The sequence below is a fragment of the Sciurus vulgaris genome (genome assembly GCF_902686455.1).
Source record: "Sciurus vulgaris genome assembly, chromosome: 8".
Classification (NCBI taxonomy): domain Eukaryota; kingdom Metazoa; phylum Chordata; class Mammalia; order Rodentia; family Sciuridae; genus Sciurus; species Sciurus vulgaris.
Genome location: NC_136468.1, coordinates 17,257,518 through 17,284,503, shown reverse-complemented (window position 1 = coordinate 17,284,503; position 26,986 = coordinate 17,257,518). Strand labels below are relative to the sequence as shown.

The window sequence follows — 26,986 nt, the reverse complement described above, 5'->3', positions numbered from 1 at the left end:
AGTTGGCTACATTATGTCCATGTCCTGAGATTTCGTGGGAGGTTATATTTAAAAGTGATGAATTAGTTTATCTACTAGAAGAAAATTCAATTACAGACCCAAAGCACAAGAGTAATGGTGCTGGAAATTCAGATAGGCCAAAGAGAAACTGGAAAGTACTTCCTTTAAGGCTTCCTTTAAGTAGCCTGGTACTATCTACATTTTCAGGTATCTACTGGGGACCATGGAATATACTCCCTGCAAATAAGGAAGGGCTCCTCTATTTGAAGATGGTGATTTGTGGAGGTCATTAAATTTAGATGAGGTCATGAGAGTTGGGTCTTCATAATGAGCTTCATGTCCTTATAAGAAGAGAGCAGGGCTGGGGATATAGCTCAGTTGGTAGAGTGCTTACCTCGCAAACACAGGCCCTGGGTTCAATCCCCAGCACAAAAAGACCAAAGAGAGCTTCTCTCCCTCTTTTCTGTCTTTCTCTGTCTTTCTCCCTCTCTCTTTCTCTCCCTGCCTCCCTCCAATGTTGAAGTCTTCAGAAATATGAACCCATAAACTCCCTAATAGTTTAAGAAAATTTAAGATTGTTCTGCTATTCGCCAATGAAAAATCTTAAAAAATAGAGGCTAGATAGATTGATTTCCTTTTGTTGTTTCAAAATATTTTGTAAAAAAAAAAAAAAAAAGAAAGGTAAACATAAACTCTCAATGTCTTAGTGAGTTTGATTATCTGCATGACTTGATGAAGTTCAAAGGATAGTGATACTACCCTGACCTGGAAAAAAAAAAAAAAAAAAACCCAGGTTGAGAAATAGATTTGTTCATCTCTCCTCCCTCCCCTAGCTCCTCCCCACAGCTCTCCTTTCTTTGACAAAATAGACCCTAGATCACCTTGTCAAATAAACTCTCCCTGTCCTGTGCAGAATCACTCTTTAGAAAACGGAAACCCGAGACTCTCTTTCCAAGATGGACCTCAGTGCTTCCAATCACCGCATACCTCTAAGTGACGGAAACAGCATTCCCATCATTGGACTGGGGACCTACTCAGAACCAGCAATGGTAAGCTTCGCTTTCTCTCTCTGTTTTTTTTTAAACACTTAACTAAAGCATAATCTGTAATTCATTTTGAGAGGGTCTCATTGATTTACTTTATGTAATAAAGAAAGCAACTTCCAGGGACTGCCCTTTGCCTGAATGGGTATCAAAACAAAGATTATATTATGTAAGTTCATGGTTAGTTCATCTAGATTAGAAAATGGTATTTTTCTTCTTCCTTTACTGATATTCAGTTGAATGTTAATACTAGAGTAAACTGAGGCACATGAAATTTGTGAGTTAAGATTTATGGAGGTTTTGTAAAATGAGATTATATATATGTATATATATATATACACATATATATATAGTTTTTACATTTTATTTACCTTTTGAGATAACAGGATTGAATCCAGGGTGCTTTACCACTGAGAAGAGATTATATTTAAGAATTTTTTGTTCAGCCATGCACTGAGCAATAGTCTATAAAAGCGTCAAATATGAAGAAAACATGTCTCTGCTATCTAGGCATTACACAATAGAGGATGCCATTTCTTCAACAACTGAATAACCACAAAGGTAGGATCTGGGTTATAGTGGAACTGTAAACAGTATATCTCTGAAAACAGAAAAGAGAAGAATTAAATTTGACCTTGAAGATTGAGTTGGGTTTCTTTTAAATCATGGTAAATTTCTGCTGAGAAGAACAGTTCTTCATTACAGTTAACATTTAATGCCATCTGTTCTGTTAGACATCTTTCTGTCCTGTGACAAAATACCTGAGATATTCACCTTCCAAGGAGGGAAGATTTATTTTGGTTCATGGTTTCAGAGATTTCAGTCTAGGGTTGCTTGGCCCTGTTGCTTTGGGTCTGTGGCATAGCAGAACATAACAGCAGGGCATATGTGAAAGAGCAGAGCTACTTACCTCTTGGCAGTAGGAAGCAGAGACAGAAAAGGAGCTTGGGCTCCCAAGTATCCTCATTAGCAGTAGACACTCAGTGACCTAACTTGCTCCTACTAGTCTCTCCTCCTAAAGACTCAGCCTCCTCCCAGCAGCTCTACAGGCTGATGACCAAGCCTTTAACACGTGGCCTTTGGAAAACATTTGCAATCTAAACCATAGCATATGTGTAGAAATGCCACTAAAATTGGAACAATCTTATATGAATGAACTCTACAAAGCTGAGTATGAATTAGCTAGGCAGAGAATCAGAGCTGAGGAAGAATGGGACGTTGGAAGACACAGGGTACGTGATATGTCCAGGTGAAGCCGAGGCCACAGAGGCTGCCGCATGGAGTGAACAGTGGAGGAGATGGCAGCTGGAGCTGAAATGCACACTGAGACTGGGAGACCAAAGACTGTGAGCACCATGCAGAAGAGTTGCACTTCGCTGTACAGAGCCGAGAAATCGTCTAGAGTGTAGGGGCATCGGATCTGGTTTTGAAAGATGATCCTGGTGGCAGCAGATAGAATAGAATGGAAGGCAGAGAAGTAAAAAGAACTCAGCATCCTGAGGAGATGGCTCTGTGTCACATCTCCACAGCCACCGTACCTTCCCACATCCTTTGTTTTTTGGTGATGCAAAGGAAAATCATTCCCGTAGCAGTTTCATGCCCATGTCCTTTGCCTCTTCTTTCTCTGCCTATTGTCTTCATCTGACCTTGATCAAAATCTTGGCTCCAACCAATATATATCCAGAGATTACCAATCCCTGCTTACTGCTCTGTTTGCTCTATCTTTTCCATACAGCTATGGACTGGCCATATCAGAACCCCCAGGTATGACGATGTCCACTGAAGAAAGAATTTGGGAGAAGGGAGATGTATGAGTGTGTGGGTCAGAGGCCGTTGATATGTAACCAGATTGCAAAATAATAGCTAAAACTTTTCTGAATACTTAGCCATTTGACAGGAACCCTTTGAAGTTTGGTTGGTTGGTTGGTTTGATTTTTTTTTGTACTGGGGATTGAACCCATGAGGGGTTTAACCACTGAGCAACAATCCCAGCCAGCTTTTTTATATTTTATTTTGAGACAGGGCCTGGCTAAGTTGCTGAGGCTGGCTTTGAACTTGTGATCTTCTTGCCTCAGCCTCCCAAGCCTCTGGGATTACAAGTGTGCATTACTGTGCCTGGCCACCTTTTAATAGTTTTATATTACATATGTTTTCTAATTTCATCCTCACAAAATTACAAAGTCTGTACCAGTTAACCTCATTGACAATAAGAAAACTGAAGCACAGAGATTAAATAAATTGCTCCCAGCTTTTAATGCTAAGGCATAGAGCTCTAATTTGAATCCATGTAGCTTAAATCCAGACCCTGTGCTATGAATTCCATAGTAAATTGCCTTTTATGAATGTATTATATCATTAAAACTGCATATTTGTAATTATGATTTTCTATATGTTTCTGTAAATGAAAGTATCGAGATATGTGTATATATGTGTGTGTGTGTATTCTGACATTCATTAGGGCTCCAGATAGTATGTTTACCAATAAGAATAATCAAGAAGTTGAATGTGGTGGCACACGCCTGTAGTCCCAGCAACTCAGAGGCTGAGGCAGGAGGATTGTGAGTTAAAAGATAGGCTTAGTAACTAAGCAAGGCCCTAAGCAGCTTTGCAAGAGTTTGTGTCAAAATAAAAAAAATAAAAAGACCCAGTGATATGCCTCAGTAGTCAAGCACCTCTGGGTTCAATCCCTGGTACCAGAAAAAAAAAAAAAAAATAAGAAGTTACTACTTGCCTAGTAATATTAAATGCTAGGATTGAAAAAATTTAAAAGTGGTCATGTGCCAGTTCCCACAAAGCAGTGTAACTTCAGAAGAAAAGACATAGCAATCAGAGAGCAGATATGAGAAGAGTACTTTTAGAAATGAGCACCAGGCACCAGAAGATTTGGGGTTAGGGGTGAGATGTGGAGAAGAGAGCATCTCAGAGCAGTCTCATGACTTTCTGTTTGGAGCCAAACAAGTAATCAACTCCTTACTTTTCTGCCCCAGGGTTGATGAGGCAAAGGTAGGACCACCAGTGCCAAATTCAATCACACTATAATAAAAGCTCTGAATACTATAAATTTCAGGATCAATCTCGATTCCAGAGTGTGATGTCAAAGGGAAGCCTTCTCCACTCGGCATGCCTGAGATTCTTTTTCAGAGCTTTTCATTTCACAAGCAGAAATAGGAGGTGAATGCCAGGCTGGGGTAACTCTTGAACTGAAATGTGTCCACAGTTCATGTGCACGATCAAGTCTGTTGGTGTGTCCGTGATCCCGTTCTGTTTTGAGAGGGCATTCAGAGTGTAGCAGGTGCCCGTGGAAGCGTCAGGGACGTCTTCAGAGGCACGTGGAGATGGGAGCAGAGATGGAGACTAAAATACAAAGACAATGTGGCCCCAAGTTCTGCCTGATTCATCTCCCACTAGGACATGTGGAGAGGGTAACCGTGGGAAAGAAGCTTGGGAGAACATCATGTGGAGCTGGTGAAGCCAGCCAGCCCAGTTTCTCCTGCCTTACAAAGACTTCATCTCTAAATAGGTTCAACTTCATGTCAAGGTGCTTCGTGCCTGAGGGTTCAAGGGGCTTGAAACGGAGCCAGCATTCAGTAGCATTAGCATCCTTCCCAGGTGGCCCTGGTTGAGTTTCTGTAGGCCACAGCCAGTTGGAATCTGGAGAGTCAGACTACAGCTTTGTGCATGGAGAAGTAAAGTCCAAGCCCTTGAGGACTCAGGAGGAGCCTAAAAACATCAGTGCATTTTGCCCCTGAGCTGGGGAAGATGGAGGGAGTAGGTTTCAGGACCTCAGGACCCATCTCCGGAGGGGCTGTCCTCTCAACAGTCTTCACGTTCTTCCCAGTGCCCATCTGGGTCCCACCTCATCTCAACCCAGGGAACCTCACCTCACCAAGGGAAGGCACAGTCTTGCTCTCTCACTAAGATTTCTTTCTTTTTTTGGTTCAGATCTATGTATAAGCTTGGAGCAGGGTGAGGATGGTCTCACAAACTCTGCCCAAAGAGTCCACTGACCTGACAGGAAGCTTAAATAAGTGATCCCAGGGAGCTAAGTCCATTTCTCAGTTTTATTCTTCAATCCCATTCTGATAGTAGACTTGAGTGCAAGAAGGGTTCTCTTTTTTTTCTTTATTACAAGCAACACACACACACACACACACACACACAGAGTTATCACTCAGGTAATTTTGAGAACACAAAATTACCCAGGTGCAGTGGGGTATGCCCAAGGCAGGAGTATCACAAATTCAAAGCCAGGCTTTGCAACTTAGTGAGGCCCTAAGCAACTTAGCAAGACCCTGCCCCAAAATTTATAAAGTTTAAAAAGGGTTGGGCTGGAGATGTAGTCGGTGGTAAAGTGCCTCTGGGTACAATCCCCAGCACCAAAACCAAACAAACAAAAACACAATAGTAGAACCCTAGAGATCACACACATCCTATACATAAAAATGTGTCCAGTTGTTGTCTAATTTGCAAATATTTTTCAGAGAATGCTGTAAAGGAATTATTCATTTCAAAGACAACTCATTCTGATTTTTCTGAAGCTGATATGGACTATTATTTTGACGAACAAAAAACAAAGGAAAAATCCAGTTAGTGTTTATTTGTTTCTCTTTGAGCATAGTGAGGATCCTGAGTTCTCTCCAGTCGCCATGACAACCGCACACTCACAACCCCTGCCACGGAAGCCGTGGCTTTCTTAGTGTTGGGAATCAAGCACTAAGAACTGGCCCATCATGAGCTGGGTTTTATCTGACTCCCTGAGACTTCAGTTCAGCAAGTACAGTAAGCATATTGTAAGATGCTATAGGAGCATCTGTGATTGGACACAAGCGGGACAAGATACCTGTCATCCAGATGTCACCCTGCACTGTGGCTTTGGACTGAATGACAGGATAGTCTTATTCTTGTACTTAATTCAGATTAATAAAACAAACAAAGATTTGGGTACCAAATTTTACAAAACATAATGTACTTTGAAAAATCAGACATGACCCTAATAATCTTTCTTCCCTGACTCTGTTGAGCTACACCTGACACATGGTAAATTGCATATATTTAAAGTCCAACTGTGTGCTGAAGGAGGGGAGGCTTCTCCTCCATACACGGTCTACCATACACAACAGCACGGAATTGGGAATTGTCATGTTAGCTGTAAAACAAGGCAATGCGACATTTCCTGATCGATGGTGGTTAAAACCCATTTCCCTTCACCTCAGCCTCAACTTCCTTGTCATTTCAGACCCAAAAGGGGGACTGTACAGCATCAGTGAAGATTGCCATCGACACAGGGTATCGACACATTGACGGGGCCCACCTCTACCAGAATGAGAATGAGGTGGGGGACGCCATCAGAGAGAAGATAGCGGAAGGGAAGGTGAAGAGGGAGGACATTTTCTACTGTGGAAAGGTGAGATGCTGCTTCCACCCTCCATCTCCTTTTATGTTTATGGTGCCGCTGCTCTCTGGTAAAGAACGTTGGACTCACCAAGAGGAAGAGACTTGTCCCTCCTCCTCAACTGCCAGATCCTCCATCTTCCCAACTTAGAACTTAGGGAACTGATTGCCCCTGCAGGTTAGGGCTCCTTGTTCATACAGGGACATCGATTTCAGGTGACTTATTATGGGTAAAGCATGTTTTTTCTTTTGCACAAGCCTATTTGTGTATCTGTTGCTATTTTTTAGATTGAGGTATATTTCGCTGACCATAAAGTCACCCCTTTAAGTCAGGTCTTTGGTTGTGCAACCATCACCTAATTTCAGAATGTTTTCATCATTCCAAAAAGAAACTCCATGCCCATTAGCAGTCATTTCCCATTCATCCCTCCCGCCTGGTCACTAGCAACCCAAGGTACTCTCTGTCTCTACAGCTTTCCTATAGTGGACACTTCATACAGATGGAATCATACAATATATGGTCTTTTGTGTCTACTTTGTTTCAGTTAGTGTAATGTTTCCAAGGTTCATGCATATGATGCCAAAAATGTGTACACTTATAACTTCATAATTTCTCCCCAGTACATATTCCAGAGAACTTTTGCCTTCTATGACTAATACCATTGGTAAAGGTGTCCACAGCCCCATTGTTTATGATAGCCCCAAGCCAGAAACAACCCACAGGCCCACCAACAATAAAACAGGCAAATGAACTGTGATATAGTCAAGCACAGTATGTAAGTCATGATGAATGAAGTCCAGCTAGAAGCACCAGGGGGGTGGGTGTGAATTTTGACAACTTGAGAGGGGATAAGGCAAGCCCTCAGCAGATTCCATTTATTCAGAGATTTTTTTAAAAAGGCAAAATGATACATTATTATTTAGAGATACATTCATAGATAGTGAAACCTATAAAACCACAGAAGGTAAAGATAAACACAAATTTTAAGATGCAGTATCCTCTGCATAAGGTGATGGTCCATAGCGGGCTTCTTAGAGAGGTAAGTTTCTATTTCTTCCTCACAGGAGTGGGGTAATGTCAGGTGTTCATTTTATTACTCATCTCCCATCTGTGTGTGTGAGTGTGTGTGTGTGTGTGTGTGTGTGTGTGTGTGTGTGTGTGTGTAAATGAACTCTCTTAAGAACAGCCCTCCATATCCATGGATTCTGAATTTGTGGATTTGACCAACTGTGAATATAAAATATTCAGGGGGAAAAAAAAACTGCTTCTATATCAAACAAATACAGACTTTTTTTCTTGTCTTTATTCCTTAAACAACAACAGTACAGCAATTACTTACATAGCATTTTCATTGCATTCAATTTTATAAGTAATTTACAGATGATTTAAAATACATAGGACGATGTACCTAGGTTCTATGCAAATACTGTGCTATTTTATAAAAGGAATTTCAGCATCCTCAGATTTTGGTATTCTTGGTAGGAAGGGAATGGTCCTGGAATCAATATTCCCCACAGAGACTGAGGAATAACTGTATGCTATATTTAAAATAATTTGGGTGAAGGTAAATATAAGATGACATCAAAATCATGCAAAACAGAATTTATAGTATCGTTATATTATTGGATTATTCATTGATTTAGGAGAATTAGTAGTAAGCAGAGTAACATTTTGTGAAGAGCAAAAAGGTTAAAAAGAAATACTTGAATAAGTTTAATAAACTAAGAAATTGGATCCATTCTTGGAACCAATAGATTTTATTTAATAAAAGGAAACAAACATCAATCAAAAATAAGTTCAGGGGCTGGAGATGTAGCTCAGTGGTAAAGTGCTTGCCTAGAATGCATAAGGCCCTGAGTTCAAACCCCAGTACCCCCCCACACACACACACACACACAAGTTCTTAAGGTCACAAATCCAAAAGCTAGCTGCATGAACACCTGGGGCAGGTGTACCATATAATCCTTTGACTTGACCTACTTAATAGTCATTTCTCACTGTGATGGGTGCTGAAATTAGCATAGAAGGAAGAAGGGATCAAATTATCTTTCAAAATTCTTTAAATTGCCCAAGAAGTAAAGTTGTGTATTGAACCCAATATTTATACAAGTACAAGATCAATAATGTGCTGAGTGTCATAAAGTACACAGAAGCAAAATATGATAGTATATAAACCTGAAAGGGTATGAACGTGAAAGGAACAGGCTATCGCCCCAGAAGATCAGCTTTCTCTCCAGTTTGCCCGTGCCTCTGAGGCCATGGGATAGTGGTTAAGTGCACAGACCATGGAGCCAGATTGCTCATCAGAGTGTGTTGTCCCCAACAACACAATGCAAGACAATATATACAACTGCTCATCCCAGATCCTTCCCTGCTACCTGTGAGCTACTTAGAATTGCTAGATCTTGATTACCCCCTTTGTAAAATGGGAGAAATGATGTCAACCACTTCCTAAAGTTGTTATGACTTAACATTTACAAAGCACTTAAACAAATATCTGGCACAAATCTAATAAGTTAGGTGTGCTGACTGAAAGCAACCTAAAACATAAAACAGAATTTTCACTTGGATAGGATGGCAGCAGTAGAAATGAATGAACCCACAGTAATAACTAAAACACTTCCCCACTACTCTCTCCACATTGTGTTTCCTTTTCCTTTTTCATTATTTTTATGTTTGGGTTATATTTATTTATTTATTTTTAAAAATTTATTTTTACAGACTTCATTTTGATTCATTGTGCACAAATGGGGTACATCTTTTTGTTTCCAAGGTTGTGCACCATGTAGATTCACACCATCCCTTAACCATACATGTACATAGGGTAATGATGTCTGTCTCATTCCACTATCTTTCCTTCTCCTGTCCCCTCCCCTCTCCTCATTTCCCTCTACACAATCCAATATTCCTCCATTCTTCTCTTACCACTCCAGTTATGTATCATCATCCACTTATCAAAGAAAACATTCGGCCTTTGGTTTTTGCTTATCTCACTTAGCATGATATTCTCCAACTCCATCTGTAGTCACTCTGGAAAGCAGTATGAAGATTCCCCAGAAAACTTGGAATGGACCCACCATTTGACCCAGTTACCCCACTCCTCAGATAATACCCAAAGGACTTTAAATCAGCAGACTACAGTAAGGCAGCCACATCAATGTTTACAGCAGCTCAATTCACAATTGTTAAACTATGGAACTAACCTAGATGTTCTTCAACAGATGAATGGATAAAGAAACTGTGGTATATATACACAATGGAATATTATTCATCCATAAAGAAGAATAAAATTATCGCATTGTGTTTTCTTCTCTGTGGTTTAGTGCAGGAAAAAATATCATTGTCCAACACAGCAGAAATAATTCAGATTTTACCAATTTTGCTTGTCTTTCTTGTGACAAAAGTGTACAAAAAATCAAAACCTTTTTTACCTAAAAAAAAAACTTTGAGTGAGATCAATACTGTAAGAAGAGGTACTAATTTGTCTGTGAGTGTGAGTATTCCTTGCTTTGCACACCTGAGAGTACTTAGGTATATACATGCTCGAGTATGAAAAACTGAACTTTAATCTTTCATCATGTGACACTTTAGAGATGGAGCAAATTCTTGGTAGAAATTGGTAGAACTCCTTGACTTTGTAAGACCAAAGCAGAACAAGAGAGCAAGGAAAAAGACTCTCAAGCTATGTGACAATCTGAAATTTCACTAGTTTCTGCACCACCCATCACAAAGAGAAGGATCCTGTGAAGTCATGCACATAATTATTTTCCTTACTCATTTGAAGGACACTCTTTATCAAAATGGCATTAAAAAATGTGCCAGCCTAGATCACAACATCTAGCTAGATACACATTCTCCGGTTTACAAAAGAAGAGTGAAAGCAACCTGACTCAGTTTGGAAATGAGCACAGGGTGACCAAAGGCATTGTTCTATAATTAGGTTCTTTGCAGCCAGGTGTGTCTTTAAGTTTCTTATCCCATGTTTAGATAAAACAGTGCTCTGGTGTTAAGAGTGTTACCTGCTCATCTGACACTCAGAGAACACTGCAGCATACCCCTGTTTTTGTGAAACGAGTGAATGAAATGTTCATAAATGGTTTGCAAAAGATATAAAGTTGCATTAATGTGAAAATAGTGTGGACATTAGTTCTCTCCCCTTGATTCTTTCAGCTGTGGGCTACAAATCATGTTCCAGAGATGGTCCGCCCAGCTCTGGAGAGGACACTCAAGGCCCTCAAGCTAGATTATGTGGATCTTTACATCATCGAAGTACCCATGGCCTTTAAGGTGAGTTCAGATGCCTAAGGGTTAGGCCTCTGCACCCAGTGACCCTGAGCCAATAGCTATGTGCATGAGTCTTGTTCATTATCTATCACCACAGAATGTTATGGTGTTTTGTTTCCATAGATCAGAGTACTAACCTTCCCTGTCAAACGCCCAGAAAGGTTATGTTAGCAGACTCAGGCCTGGATCCCAAGTCTATTGATGCTTAACTCAATGTGGTTTCTATTATACCATGTTTTTACAACTTCAAATTCTTTCCATTAGGAAAAAAAAAAAGCAGTCCCTTGATTGTGGTTCACATTTTTGTTGCCCAGAATCCAGATACACCCTTCTTCCTATTCACACAGTCATAAAAATGCCCCCACACAACGTAACGCAGCACGATTTGTGCAACTGTAAACGTACTCGCCTTCCCCCTGCCTCCAATGGGAAATAACCTTAAAATAGTCATATATTTAGAGACAGCCCCAAGGACAGGGCACCTACGTGTTATCTATTTCTCTAGGTCAAATGCAACCCATCCTTGAACTTTTTCAATATATAGATTATAGTAATTATCCATTGATAATTTAACACAGAGCAGAGTAGTTAACAGCTTAAAGTGTAATTGAAAGAAAGAGATTAAGAAATGAAATTGTACACTTGTTCCCAAGGTAAATAAGATCCCGCTGATCAAGAGGAATGGGAATTCTTTAATGCTATGGCCAGAGTTCCTTTAGGCAACCAATCCAACTGTACCCATTCTATTCTGTAGGAGCCACCGTACTGTTGTCTTTCCTTGATGATCACACACCCAAAGTGCGTTGACCTTGGGAAAATTCCCCTTTTGCATCCTACTTCATGGAAATATGGATTTGGAGGCTTCACAATTGTCCTGATAATCATGGTGTTTTTGTTAGTCAACTAGGAATTTAATGGAAAACAGAACATCTTAAAACTTTGATAGGCTTTCTGTAAATTCACTGTCAGCTTCATGAATGAATGTTCTCAAAACTAGGAATCTTATAGGGTCAGATTTCTCCTACCTAATCCGTGGCCTGTGGGTTCTTAGTAGAAAGTTTCCTTGCTTTGCTCATCTGTTTAGTCCTTGAATTAATGGCTTCCATCTTGTTCTCTGGCACAAAACAGTACAGAAGAGGAAAGCACAGATATGAACTTTGCATTCAATTTGCATCTCGCTAGATGGTGCATGTCTATTTGACAGGGTGGCTGGGACCTAAGATCTTGCTTTCAGAGAGACCTTGAGTACTATTATTCTCCCAAGGTCCTCTTGAAAGCAAGTTCACCACGTCTCAGCTGCTCCAGCCGGTTCACCATGTACCAGTTACCCTAACACCAGGCCACTGCATCTTGGGCTGATTTTATCACCTGCACAAATTTGGCAAGACAGAACATTCACACAAGTGAAGCAGCTTTATTACTCACAGATAGATATCAAGGGGCAACAAAAGCCCGGAATTTATGACAAGCTGGTCCCCCAAGGCTATGGAAAGCTGTCCAGAGCAGACGGAGACTCTTTACAAATGCCTGTAACTCCACAGCTGAGAGATTCCAAAAGTTGGGTTTTATACTCCAGGGGAACCTTCCTTGCTGGGGAAAGCACTGCAGGAAAGGTTCTATGAGGGGTAGGAAGAGGGACCAGGCTCTTCTGGATAGTTCCTCTTTTTCTCAGGATGCTGCATTCCCAGTCCATCCCACAGCTGTTCTAAAGAACTACAAGCAGGAAAGGGGGAAGGACTGGGTCAGCCAGGGCCATCCAGTTACCGTTCTTGCACCAATTTCATTTCCCACTGAGTTTCTTCCCTTCCTGCCTGGGCTGGAACTGACTTCTCCAACTCTGAGACTCAGATACCATCCTTTGCCATCTTGGACTGCATCCAGAAGTAGAAAGAACCCACTTTTGCAAAATGTAAAGTCACCCCTTTAAAGCAGGAAGTTGAGCCAAAAATCATGGAATGGCAGAGGAGTACATAGGGATGGTAGAACACAAAGATCACAGATTTCCACTGTACTCATTAGTGAGATGGCATCTGTGACAAATAATAAGGAGCAAGGGCTCCAGAGCCAGGCTGCCTGATTTGAACCCCATCTGAGTCCCAGACAGCTTAGTTGAGTCATAGCTAGTGTCCTTCCCATGTCACCTAAATATGGGCTCTGAAGTCCAGAAAAGGAGTTGACCTTTGGCTTCATTATTTCCTAGAAGAGTCACTCTTATCTTTCTGAAATTCAATAATAACTAATCTGTGGGTGCTGTGAAGAGTCACTAAAAGGCTATGTGTGGAGGTACTGACGCATGCCAGGCATTGAAGGGATAATAAAATAAGAGGTCTTATGAAATATTTGGGTGGAAAGGATGATTAGCAATTATATGTATTGATAATATCATTTCATAAAGAGGAATTTGAGCCCCAGAATGATGAATTTACTTACTCATATTCAAAGTTCATCAGATTTGGGCCAAGACCCTGGGTCAGGAGACATGCTCACTCCCACACTCCACTGCCCCTCTGCTTATCCTCTTAAGCCTAACAATACGAATCCAAGGTCTGCAGGGGTTTCTTGGTATTATGATCTCAGCTCTCATTCTCACTCAGTAATTGTTGACTCGTATTCAAATGGTAGGTTTTTTTTTTTTTTTTTTAATCCGAGTCTTAAAATTTGGGGGAGAACCTATATTTAAAAGTGAGAAAATGAAGTTTAGCTGGACACAGTGGCACATGTATTTAATTCTAGCAACTCAGGAGACTGAGGCAGGAAGATCACAAGTTCAAAGCCATCCTCAGCAACTTAGTGAGGCACTAAGCAACTTAGGGAAATACTGTCTCAAAATTAAAAAAAAGAAAAACAACAACAACAAGATATAAAAAGGGCTGGGGATGTGGTTCAGTGGTTAAGTGTCCCTGGGTTCAACCCATGGTAATACCAAAAAAAAAAAAAAAAAAAGACAAATTTACTTCTCTGTGGCTGACCTAACTTTTTAAATCTTTTTGGAGAAAGCAAATAGAAAATTTCTATTTGTACTTTTGAAAGGATCAAAGATCATCAAAGCTCAAAGACACTAAAGATCAAACTTAACAGTGAGAAATGACACAATATAATAACACCTCCCAATTAAACCTGTAATTGGGAAATCAATATCTGAAGCTGAAACATCATGTTTTTGAATCTCATGATTTTTTAAACAAAAAAATCTTTCTTGTTAAAGTACCTTAGCACTTTTTGAAAGTGTCAAGTTGATAGGCAGACAATTTCAGAGCAACAAAATATTAAAAAATTCGAAAGCATTTTTAAAAGATGAATGAACAGAAATGAGAGTAAGTAGCATGAATTTTTAGAGGGTTGAATCAATCTTCCAATACTGGCTGACAGTGAGGAACAGAAGTGGAGGAAAGAAAAGGAGCCTTCTCAGGATGAGGCATCAGTGAAGCAGACGTGGTGGAGGATTAAGGACACAGGTGGAAATATCTAACAAGGGTCAGGTTTGAAGGTAGCATCTGGGAAAGAAAAAAATCATGTAACAGACTTCATGAAGGAGGAATAAAGCCATTTGAGAAGATATGTAAAATGAGAAAATGCAAAAGGCAAGAAATACAGAGGAAGAGCAAGGTAGAAATTTGGGTCATAGATGTTGAGAAAGTCTGAGAGCTTAGAAATCAGAGAGGGAAAGAGTAATTAACATAAACAACCTGGTACCTCGAGGAGAAAGGAGACCCCTTCCTGCTTGCAATGAGACAGGAGGAAACAGAAGAAATTCTCTTTGCTAAGAGAACAATGTGGAAAGTTATTACCAAAAGAAAGATGAGTTTTGTGAAAGTAAGATGGTAGAGGAAAAAAAATGAGAAGTTTTAAGAATAAAATAGGTATTCTCCAATTACCTCTTTCCCTTCTCAGTCTGTTTTGTGCTGACAGAATACCTAAGTCTGCATCATTTAGAGTGATATTTACTGCCTCATTTTCCTAGAAGCTGGGAGATCTGTTATCACAGCACTGGCATCTGAAAAGGGCCTCACTGTCATTGCATGGCAGAGGTGGAAGGGGAAAGACCGCAAGGGAACAAACTCTCTCATGAGTCCTTCTTACAATGACACCTGTCTATACACCTAATGTGTCGTTGGTCCCATCTCCCAGCACTGTTGCACTGGGTATTAAGCTTCCAACACATAAATTCTGGTATGCACATTCAAATCATAACAGTTCCCAACAAGAAATTTCCATTATCAAAGTCAGCAAAAATATCCATACTGCCAAACCCAACAGAAACTTTGTCCTCATGTTATTTGAGCTCTTTCAACATAGTTGCGTGTTATCTCCCTCTTTAAATATTTTCTTCTTTCAAACTCTATGATAATACATTCTCATGATTCTTTGGTAGCTACCCTCTGCCAACCTTCAAATGTTGTTATATCCACTGCTCTTTCCTCACTAGTCTTGCCCTACTGGCCTCACTCTCTCCCCAGGACCAACACTGTTAGCTTCCAAGGTCAGATGAGACTGTGTATGTTCTGGGTGGCATGAATGGAACCCAGGCCCGCTCTCTGTAGATTGATTCCACCCAATCACACAGCCTTAAGACCATTTACAGGCTGATGAAGCTCAAATTTAACCTATAGCCTTGAGCTCTTTCTGAACTCTAGGCTTCTCTGTTCAATTGCCTCTTCAAATACTCACTTGAATGTCTAATAGTCATTTCAAAGTCAAGTGGAGACTGAGGGTGTAATTCAGTGGTGGATCCCTTTCCTCGTGAGCATCCCTAAATTCAATACAGTGCTGAAGGAAAGCAACCACAACCAAACTGCTCAAAACATCAAAACAAATCTGGGCATGGTGCTGCACACCTGGCATCCCAGCAACTCAGGAGGCAGAGGCAGGAGGATTGCAAGTTTGAGACCAGTCTGGGCAACTTAGCAAGGCCCTGTTTCAAAAACTTTAAAAAGGGCTGTGGGTGTAGCTTGGTAGCTCAGTGCTAGAGCTCCCCTGGTTTCAACCAGTACTACCGAAAAAAAGAAAGAAAGAAAGAAAGAAAGAAAAGAATCCTAAACAATTCCTCTGAACCTGAGCCCCAACCTCAGGAAATGATTACCATCATTCAGCCAAGGAACTTAGGAATTATCTTTGATTTCTCTCTGTCCCTTACCGCCACCACTTCACCTCATTTCCAAGCCAACATTAAAAGGATTGGCTCCACTCTTAGCTCATATATTAATCTCTTTTCTTATTTTCATCTTACTGCTCTGGCCCAGTCCAGAAGCAGACCTGAAGTGAGGAGGTATGTGAGTTAGTTATAATGACCTGCTACTAGGAAACACTGAGCGGGGAGTGAGGAAATGTGAGTGAGAAATAAAAGAAGTCAAGCAGAGGTGTGACAGAAAAAGTCCTAGAGAAAGCAACTTTGACTCAAGGTCACGGGAACCTCTAGCCAGAGTTTTAGCCATATCTCAGAATCACTTAATTAAGGAACAGCAACACTTACACCTCTGCAGCTCTAGGTCAAGAGTTGCCCCGGGTGGATCTCAATTCCTGGGCACATCCCACATGAGGAAACACACAGGTGCTAGCAGTCTGAGGTCTGTCTTCTGACAAACAGATTCAAGTAGGTACTGGCTGTGGGTAGTGAAAGCAGAGCATATGCAAAAATGGGGCTACCATCTTAGTCCACAAGGGCTGCAAACACAAAATCCATTAGACTAAGGAACTTACGAGCATGAGAAACTTATTACTCACAGTTATGGACACTAGGAAGTCCAAGATAAGGTGCCAGAAGATTCAGCACCTGGAGAGGGCCCATTCCTTATGGACAGCACTGTCTACCTGTCCTCACGGGGTGGAAGGCCCAGGGCAGCTCTTTGAAGCCTCCTTTATAAAGGAATGAGCCCCATTCACAAGCGCAAAGTCCTCCTGACTTAATCACTTTTCAAAGACTGTCTTCTAATGGTGATCAGGTTTCAATATGTGAATTTTGGAAGCTTACAAACATTCAGACCAGAGTAACCAGAAGCTGACAACTCCTTATGCAGTCTCCTAATATGTTTTGTGTGTTCTCACATATATTCATTGTGTTAGTTTTCCATGTTTTTTTTTAAGTATTACAAATTAGATAGCTTAAACAACAGAAATTTATTTTTAAACAGTCCTGGAAGTTAGGATTCTAAGATCGATGTGTCAGCAGGGTTGGTTCATTTGCCTAGACTTTTCTTCTGAGTCTTCCTATAGCAGTCTTCATCTAATCTTTCAAGATCCAGTTTCATTGTCATCTTACAAAGGAGGCCTGCCCTAAATATTCTATCAAAATTCATTCTGTTCAAATTATCCTCTATCATGCAGGTAGCCTTTTTAGCCCAAAATCTTTTTTTGCTCATCTTGCTTGTTATTATCTTTATCTACACTAGAATGTAATTCCCATTAGACCTGGAACTTGGTTGTCTTCTCAACCGTGATATCCCCAGAACCTAGAACAATCACTTTTATAAAACAACTCCATAGGGAGCTATGGGACTGAGCTCAATAGGTCAGGGGTTAGAAGAGGATAGCTCAATAGGTAGAGGGATATCAGGGGGTAGAATATGAAATAATGGTGATGAAGCATGTGGTCCAAAGAAAGTGTGAAGGCTTATGTTATTGGCCAGAAAAGACATTTGCCATGGGGAAGAAAAGATTTCATTAGTTTCAACATTACAAATGTAATATTTGATCTGGTATTCTATCAGTGGGACATATCTATAGAATAAAAAGTGGTTAAAAAAACGATGAACTTCACTGCTATTGGACTATCGTCACAGCAATGGTGAATCTAATCAGTATCACAGAGGGAGGTGACCCTTCCAAAAAGCAAGGGCCTATAACACGAGGTAAGGATGATATTTCCTTACATTGGTTTCTTGTCCTTAGATTTTTGTGTCCATCTAGGAAGTGAGTTTGGGACTGTTTTGTTAAATATCTGGAAATTTTCAACACCACCTTATAAGTCATGTCAGTTGGTGATCTCATGGTCCTCTTTACTAAACAGTCATAGATCCTTTTTCAAAGACTTTGTTTCCTTTTATAGTTGTAACACAAAAGAAGAAATCTGAAGGACAGTGTTCCACTCCATAGTCAGTCTTAGTTAAAAGAGGATCATCCAAAAACTAAAGAAAGAGGTTGATCTTCGGATCAAACACAGGGTAGAAAAGAAGACACTAAACTCTTGGTGGACCCAAAGAGGGGAAGGAAAGCACCATCGACAGGAAGTCAGAACAGAGCAGTCACATGCTGTCAGCTCCCTTACACTCAGAAAGCCTTCAGCCATCAGCTGCACTTTTCTTACCTGAAGAATTTCTACTCATGCTTAGTGATGATCTTTGGTTTTTAGAAGAGTAGGAAATCTGCTGCCTTGAACTTTAACAAGGATAGGCTCTCAAACCACTGATGGCCCTAATCCTCAGCCACTCCTTTATATATATATATGTGTGTGTGTAATTTTCTCTTTAAGAGAGAAGTTCATGGCTTAAGAAGGATAACATGTCATTAAATAAAGAAAAAAACACTAATTCAACTCAAAATGAATGCCAGGCGAGATAATGAGACTATGAAAGAATTACCAGGCAGTGCCACAAAAGGTAGAATGTATTATGTGTAATATGTGTAATACAATGTAATTCATATATATTTCAAATTAACATGTTACTTCTAAAAATGACTGGGTTATACTTAGACATTCCCATACATGCACATATCATGGATTGATCATGTCCACCCTCCTTTGATGTCCTCTCTCCCCTCATCCTGGTCCCCTTTCTAGTCCTTATAGTCCCCCTTCTACTTTCAGGTCATCTTTTCATTTCACTTTGTTTTGGTTTTAGTTTCCATGGTTGTACATGATGTAGATTCATACCATCTGTGTAATCAAACATGTACATAGGGTAATGATGTCTGTCTCATGCCACCATTTTTCATACCCCTCCTCTTATTTCCTTCCATGTAATCCAAAGTTCCTCCTCCATTCTTCTCTCTTTTGGTTACTTTATCTAAAGGTTTGTCATTTTTGTTTACCTTTTCAAAGAACCAACTCTTTATTTCATTGATCCTTTGTATTGTTCTTTATTTTCTCTTTTACTTCTTTCTACTCTGATTTTTCTTCTACTGATTTGGGTTTGTATTTTTCTAAGACCTTGAGATGTGTCATTAGGTTATGTATTTGAGACCTTTTATTTTATTTTATAATGAAAGCACTGATGCTGTGTTTCAATTTTCATTTGATTCTAGAAATTTTTTAATTTCCTCTCATATTTCTCCAGTGATTCACTGCTTGTTCAATAGCGTGTTGTTCAATCTCCAAGTATGTGTATAATTCCTGTGGTTTATCTTGTAGTTGATTTCTAGTTTCATTTCGCTGTGATCAGATAGGAGGCAAGAAATTATTTCCATTTTTTAAAATTTGCTAAGTCTTGCTTTGTAGCCTAACAGATGGTCTATTTTGATAAAATCTACACGTACTGATGAAAAAAATGTATATTGAGCAGTTATTGGGTAGAACATTCTGTAGATGCCTGTTTAGAACATTTGATCTATAGTGTAATTTAACTATGATATTTCTTCATTGAGTTTTTTGTTTGGATGTTCTATTGGTGATAATAGGGTATTTAAGTCATCCACTGTTATTATACTGGAGACTGATTCTCCCTTTATGTCCAACAGTGTTTGTTTCATTCAGCTAGGTGCCCTCTATTTGGTGCATATACATTTATATTTGTTATATCTTCTGGATGAATTGTCTGATTGAACAATATAGTGACTTTCTTTGCCTCTTCCAACTGTTTTTGTTTTAAAGTCAATTTTGTCGGATGTAAGTATAGCCATTCTTGCTTTGGGATTCCATTTGATTTTACCTTTTCCTATCCTTTCACTTTCATTTGGGTATGTATTCGCAGGTGAGGTGATTTTCTTATAGGCAACACATTGTTAGGTCTTGTTTTTTAATCCATTCAACCAGTTTGTGTCTTTTAGTTGGAGAATTAAGTCCTTTACAGTCTGGGTTATTACAAAGTTTGTACTAGCTCCCATCTTTCTGCTGTTTATCATCTGGTTTTGAATAATCTTTGTTACTTATTTCTTATTCGTCTTAGGAGTTTGATGGTTACTGCATTGATAGTGTCTGATTCTTTCCTATTTTTCATTTGTGTGTCTACTCTTCTAGTGAGATTTATTCTTTTGTGTGCTTTCATGATTGTGTCTATCTTTCTTCTTCCTCTGGGTATAGGATTTTCTTAAGTATCTTTGAAAAGCCAATCTAGTAATCATGAATTCTCTTAGATTATCCTTGTCTTGGAAGGTCCTTAATTAATCTTTAATTCTGAAAGATGATCTTGCTGGGCATAGCACAGCTGGTTGGCAGTTTTTTTTTTTTTTTATTGTAAACAAATGGGGTACAACTTGTTTCTCATGAAGTAGAGGCATGCCATTTGTGTATCATACATTTATATAGGGTAATGATGTCTGATTCATTCTGTTATTTTTCCTTCCCCCCACCCCCCCCCAATCCTCTTTTTCCTCTATATAGTCCGTCCTTCCTCTATTCTTGCCTCCCTCCCACCCCCCTTTATGTATCATCATCTGCTTATCAGTGAGATCATTCATCCTTTGTTTTTGGGGGATTGGCTTATCTCAGCATGATATTCTCCAATTTCATCCATTTGCCTGCAAATGCCATAATTTTATTTTTCTTTATGACTCAGTAATATTCCATTGTATATATATACCACAGTTTCTTTATCCATTCATCAATTGGAGGGCATCTAAGTTGGTTCCACAATCTGGCTATTGTGAATTGAGCAGCTATGAACATCGATGTGGCTGCATCGCTGTTTATATGCTGCTCTTAAGTCCTTTGGATATAGGCCACGGAGTGGGATAGCTGGGTCAAATGGTGGTTCCATTCCAAGTTTTCTAAGGAATCTCCACACTGCTTTCCAGAGTGTGGAAAGTGTGCAGCCCCACCAGCAATGTATGAGTGTACCTTTTCCCCCACATCCTCTCCAACACCTATTGTTGCTTGTATTCTTGATAATCGCCATTCTGATTGGGGTGAGATGGAATCTTAGGGTAGTTTTGATTTGCATTTCTCTTATTACTAAAGATGGTGAACTTTTTTTTATATGTTTGTTGATTGCTTGTAGATCTTCTTCTGTGAAGTGTCTGTTCATATCCTTAGCCCATTTGTTGATTGGGTTATTTGTATTCTTCGTGTAGAGTTTTTTGAGTTCTTTATATATTCTGGAAATTAGTGCTCTATCCAACGTATGAGTGGCAAAGATATTGTTCCACTCTGTAGGCTCTCTTTTCACATTGCTGATAGTTTCCTTTGCTGAGAGAAAGCTTTTTAGTTTGAATCTATCCCAGTTATAAAAAGCTTTCTCTTGGCAGTTATTTTCTTACAGGACTTGAAATGCATCATTCCATTTCCTCCTGGCCTTTAGAATTTCTTCTGAGAAATCTGCTGGTATTCTAATGTTTGTCTTGGACAAACATTCTAATGTGACTTGACAAATAATCCAATCAATAAATGAGCTAAGGATCTGAATAGACACTTCACAAAAGAAGAAATACAATCAATAAATAAATATATGAAAAAATGCTCACTAGGACTTAGAGAAAGGCAAACAAAACTATTCTAAGATTTCATCCCACTCCAGTCAAAATTGGAATTATCAAGAATACAAGGAATAATAAATGCTGGTGAGGACATGGGGAAAAAGGTACACTCCTACATTACTGGTAGGACTGCAAATTGGTGCAACCATTATGGAAAGCAGTATGGAGATTCCTCAGAAAACTTGGAATGAAAGCACCATTTGACCCAGTTATCCCACTCCTCGGTTTATACCCAAAGGACTTAAAATCAGCATACTACAGTGATGTAGCCACATCAATGTTTATAGCAGCTCAATTTATAATAGTTGCGCTATGAAACCAACCTAGGTACACTTCAACAGATGAATGGATAAAGAAACTGTGATATATATATGCAATGGAATATTACTCAGCCTACAGAAGAATAAAATGATGGCATTTGCTGGTACATGGATGGAACTGAAGAATATTATGCTAAGAGAACTAAGTCAATCCCAAAGAACCAAAGGCTGAATGTTTCCTCTGATATGTGGATGCTAATTCACAATAAGGGGTAGGGCAAGGCTAGGGAAGAAAAGAGTACTTTGGATTAGACAGAAGGGAGTGAAGGGAGGGGAGTGAGTATAGGGTTAGGAAGGATAATAGAATGAATTGGACATTATGACCCTATGTGTATATATGATTATATAACTGGTATAATCCTACATCATGTACAACCAGAAGAATGATCCATTTATGTGTCAAAATATATTCTGTTGTCATGTATAACTAATTAGAACAAATTAAAAAAGGAATTGAGGGAAATGCAAATAAAAAAAAGAACTATAATGGTATGACAGGAGAGCTAGTTTGTGATAAAGGTTGAGTTTTTTAAAGTACTAAATGGACAACTTTAAGAAGTTATATGGGTAATTCATCAACTTATGTTATCATCACCATTTTTTCCCTCATGGATAATGTGTGATAACTATACGTGATCAGGATGGCATTTTCTTGATGCTGTGAAGTGTACTCTTGGGTAAAAAGGTAAAATACTAAAATGCTTTGGAAAAATGTGACTTGATGCTCCTCTTTTGAAGATTTTAACATTCATTCTTTGTCCTATACTTTTGGCAATTTAACTATAATAGGTTATGGAGAGGCTCTTTTATGATCATGTCTGTTTGGGGTTCTAAATGCCTTCTATACCTGGATGTCCAGGCCTGTCCCAAGATTTGGGAAATTTTCTATTATTTCATTGAACAGGGTTTTGTGTTGTTTTTTTGCCTTCAGCCTGTAACTTTTTCCCTCAAGTATGCTGATGATGCAGATATTTGATTTGTGAATGATGTTCCAAAGATCTTGTAGGATTTGTTAATTCTTTATTATTTTTTCTTTATTTCTGTCTGAATGTCCTATATCATCAGATTGGTCTTTGAGTTCTTTCTTCCACTTGATCTAATAAGTTGGTGAGGCTTTCAACAAAGTTTTTTTTTTTTTTATCTGACTTATCAAGCTTTACATTTATAAGATTTCTGTTTGATTCTTTTTCAAAATCTCTCTTTTCTGAATTTCTCATTCACATTCTGCATTCTCTTCAATTGTGTATCTGTATTCTCTTGAAATTCATTGAGCTTTTTAGAAATCATTCTTTTGAATCCTTTATCCATTATTCACCCACTTTGATATTTCTAGAACCTACTACTAAGAAGTATGAAATATGTGAGGTGCCATATTGCCTATTTTTTTCCTATTTCTTGTATTTCTATGATGACATTTGTGCATCTGTTGGAATGGATATCTCTTCTTCTATTGAGAGCCTTCCTAGAAAGTGGTCTTCTCTTGGCGATATGTCTTAGGATATTGGTTTCTTGTACAGTGTTGACTTGAAGTTCAAATGGACTTTGTAGTGTAATCTCCTTGTGACTTTTTGGGCTGTGATTAGTGAATTTTGGCAAAACACACACTGTATCAGAGCCCGCCGAATGGCCCACTTGCTCTGTAGGTCCTGTAAGAGTGGGGTCCCGGTGTAATTAAGGCAGATATAGTACAGACAGCAGAGTATATGGGGTGTACCCTCTGCGATTATCCCCTACAGTGAGAGTAGAAACCCCCTTCAGGTAGTGGCAATCTCCACAGACACCACTGACATTGGCTGTTACTTGAAAGAGATTTCGATACTGGCTGCTCCAATCCCAGTGAAGGACCGGGAACTTTTATCCTGTTTAATCACTAGCACAGTTCCTGGTGTTTCATGACAACCGAGGACTAAGATCACAGCTCCCCCTCTGTGGCACTCACCTCCAGTCTTGTGCAGTCTGACAGGGTGTGGTGGTAACAAATGCTGAGTCCTCTCATAGGTACCCTGCTCACAAAAGTAGTGCTCTTTCTCTCTCCTGTTACTGTGGGGGTGACCGTCCAGACCCCCATAGCTGTGCCCACTTGGGGATGGGTCTTTGGCTGGGCATTTTGTCCTCTCTGTTCTTTAATTATCTCCCAAGGTTCAACTGGGACGAGGTCATCACGAGAGCTAGGTGCAATTACTCTCCACCGGGCTGGAGTCAGTGGTAGAACTTAACATGTGCACAATAAGTAAATAAATATTTAAAAATAAAAGCACAAAAACAACAACAGCAGTAGCAACAAAAATAACAACAGGGTCAGGCACGGTGGCATGCCTGTAATCCCAGCAGCTCTAGAGGCTGAGGCAGGAGGATTTCCAGTTCAAAGTCAGCTTCAGCAACTTAGCAAGGCTCTAAGAAACTCAGCAAGACCCTGTCTTTAGATAAAATATTAAAAAGGGCTGGGGAAGTGACTCAGTGGTTAAGCACACCTGGTACCGAGACAGAGAGAGAGAGAGAGAGAGAGAGAGAGAGAGAGAGAGAGAGAGAGAGAGAGAGAGAGAGAGAGAGCGCAAGAGAGAGAAAGAGGAAATATACAGAATAAAATTAAAATTTTTAATTTTACATTTACATTTAAGAAAAAAATACAAAACAGAAGAAAAAAGTTAAAAACAAAGGGAAGGGGGAAAGAGGAAGAAAGTAATTAAAAATTAAAGAGAAATAAAGGTACACACACAAAAATAAAAATCTTCTCCAAGGCACTTGACGGGGAGAGAGTGGATAATCACTATCTGTGCCAATCAAAGCTTCTCCAGGTCTTATGCTGTGTGCCCTGTGGACAGAATGAAGGGAAAGAGTCTCTCCCTCCCTCTCCCTCCCTCTCCCCCTCTCTCTCTCTCTCTCTCTCTCTCCCTCCCTCTCTCTCTCCCTCTCTCTCTCTCTCCCTCCCTCTCTCTCTCTCTCTCTCACACACACACACACACACACACACACACACACACACACACTCCCATTCTTTCCATCAGGATATGGTAAAATCCCCACAGGTTCCAGGGCAGCAGCCCCTTATTCCCAGAGCAATAAACTCAGCAGGACTCTTCTCAAGTAGTTCCCAGCTCAACTCCATAAGAATGTACTACCGAGAAGTGCAGAGAACTCCTCCAGCGCCCACTCACTGTGCAGTTCCCAGGCCTCTTTTCTGCTTTTACCATATGTCTGCATGGTGCTGAATTCCGGGCTCACAGAGCTCTCGTTTTCCCCATCCACACCCTTGAGTGGGTATTTCCGTTTCCCCTGACCTGTTGCTGTGTGATAAGCATGTCGCCCAGCGCCTATTATCCAACATCGCTGGGTTCCTCCAGTTCTCTTTCTCTCTTTTGTTGAATTCCCACAGTCACCCACCTCAGTAAGCAGCTACCCACCTGTTGTCCTTCGTTTATCTCATGGAGAAGCAAGCGGATGCCTGTAATCTGTCATCTTGAAGTCCCAATACAACACGATGATGATATACTATAATATGCTTTAATCCTGTACTTATTTTACAATTATAATTAGAGAATCATCATTTTTCATTTTGTATAATTATACATAATATTCACTATGTATTTATATATAAATAAGTCAACTTGAATTGCTTTCCCAGGGCCAGTTTATATTGGTATATTGAGAACTCGTATTCCCTAATTTTATTTCCCAGATACGAATAAAATGGATAATATTCTGTTGCGTTGTATGTTGCTTCGTTGCAGCCTGGAGATGAAGTGTATCCTGTCGATGAGAATGGCAAATGGTTGTACCACAAGTCAGATCTGCAGGCCACTTGGGAGGTATGTTCACATGGCTCCTTCTTTTAAGAGACTACATTTTCAGGCTGTGATCTGATTGTTTCTGTTGGGTTTATGGTGAACAGCAGCCTCTCCTCTCAATGGAAAGTAGCCGTCAGAGCAGGTATTTCTAACCCTAAGTACAGACATATGAAATCTCCATTTCTGGGTGCTGAATAATTCTGAGTTTTGTTTTGTTGAAGAAAAGAATGCCAAGGAAGGGGAAAAGGATGGTGTGGAAGTAGGAAAAAAAGCAAAGGAGATACGTTCTAATGTAACAGCAACTAAAAATGTGTAAACGAGACATGCACATCTAAAAAACTGAATTGAAAAAAATTAATACTCTCATGTCTCAAAGAAGCAAAATGATATATCGAAGCTGAAAAATAATTCTAATTCTACTTTTGGACAAGTTATTGGCTCCTTCTCCAAGATCACTAAAGTGGGGAAATCTAGGAAAACAAGAGTTTTGAATTCATGGAGATAGGAGGGACACTTTGACCTGGCTTGTTTACCAGGCAGGGGGGAGGCCATGACTAGACATAAGGTGACCCAACAAGCAGCAAGAGGATAATACAGAGAGGAGAGAGTTGTGGAGTTTCCTTTGCACTTTCTTCTCCTCTGGCGTAGCCTGGGGACAAACAAGGCCTGCCTACCACATGCAGAAACTTAGCACTCACCTTCAAGGGTCCAGGAATCAAATCAGATCAGCATCAAGCTCTGCACTGGTCAGAAGCTGAGAAAAACATGTTTTTTAACTGATCTCTGGCTATATTTTTTACACACACAAATGCACCATTCCAAACTCCAAGGGTTGGGAAATTGCATGACAATATAATTACATGAATTACATTGAATATATCTTTCTACACACTTTCTCTGGGAAGTAACAGTTGAAGATCTGAACCTCAAAGCTGTTTTGTGCATTCAGGAGGCACTAAGTAGGTTTTCTGGTACCTGGAACTGTCCATTCAGGAGACCATATATATGTTCACTCTGGTCCTCACTATTGCTGATCGGCTTTGGAGTCTGGTGTTCCCATCCAAGGGACTGCCTGACAGAATAGCTACATCCCCATGAGAAGAGGAGCTCACAGCTCAAAATGACAAGGCACTATTTCACAAGGAAATAATGTTTTAATTACAGATCCCAACATAAAGCAGCAAACCAAGAACTTTTAAGTTAGCCAATTAATATATTAAAGGATATAAGAAAAGACATTAGCAATGTGAGGGAAAAAAGAACAAGGAAACATTTTTAAGTGAGCAAAAATAATAATTAGAAAAATAAAAACAAAACAATGAGATAGATTGGGATAAATAGTAGAATGGATATTGATAAGAAAAACACTTAAGAAAAATATTTATTTATTTATTTATTTGTACTGGAGGTTGAACCCAGAGATGCTCTAACACTGAGCTACATCCCCAGACTCTATTTATTTATTTATTCATTCATTAATTCATTCATGCAGAGACAGCATCTCATTAAGTTACTGAAGCTGACCTTGAACTTAATATC

The 26,986-nt window shown here is 39.6% G+C and overlaps 1 protein-coding gene across 1 annotated transcript in view; it reads left to right on the top strand.

The window, feature by feature from the left end:
* Window positions 1–867: 867 nt before the first annotated feature.
* The window catches only part of AKR1D1 (aldo-keto reductase family 1 member D1), a 35,360-nt gene continuing 9,241 nt past the window's right edge, over window positions 868–26,986 (top strand). The window contains exons 1-4 of the mRNA XM_079150139.1: window positions 868–1,049; window positions 6,280–6,447; window positions 10,606–10,722; window positions 25,391–25,468. Coding sequence (XP_079006265.1) covers window positions 957–1,049; window positions 6,280–6,447; window positions 10,606–10,722; window positions 25,391–25,468 — 456 coding nt within the window. The 5' untranslated portion in view covers window positions 868–956. The remainder of the gene's footprint in view (window positions 1,050–6,279; window positions 6,448–10,605; window positions 10,723–25,390; window positions 25,469–26,986) is intronic.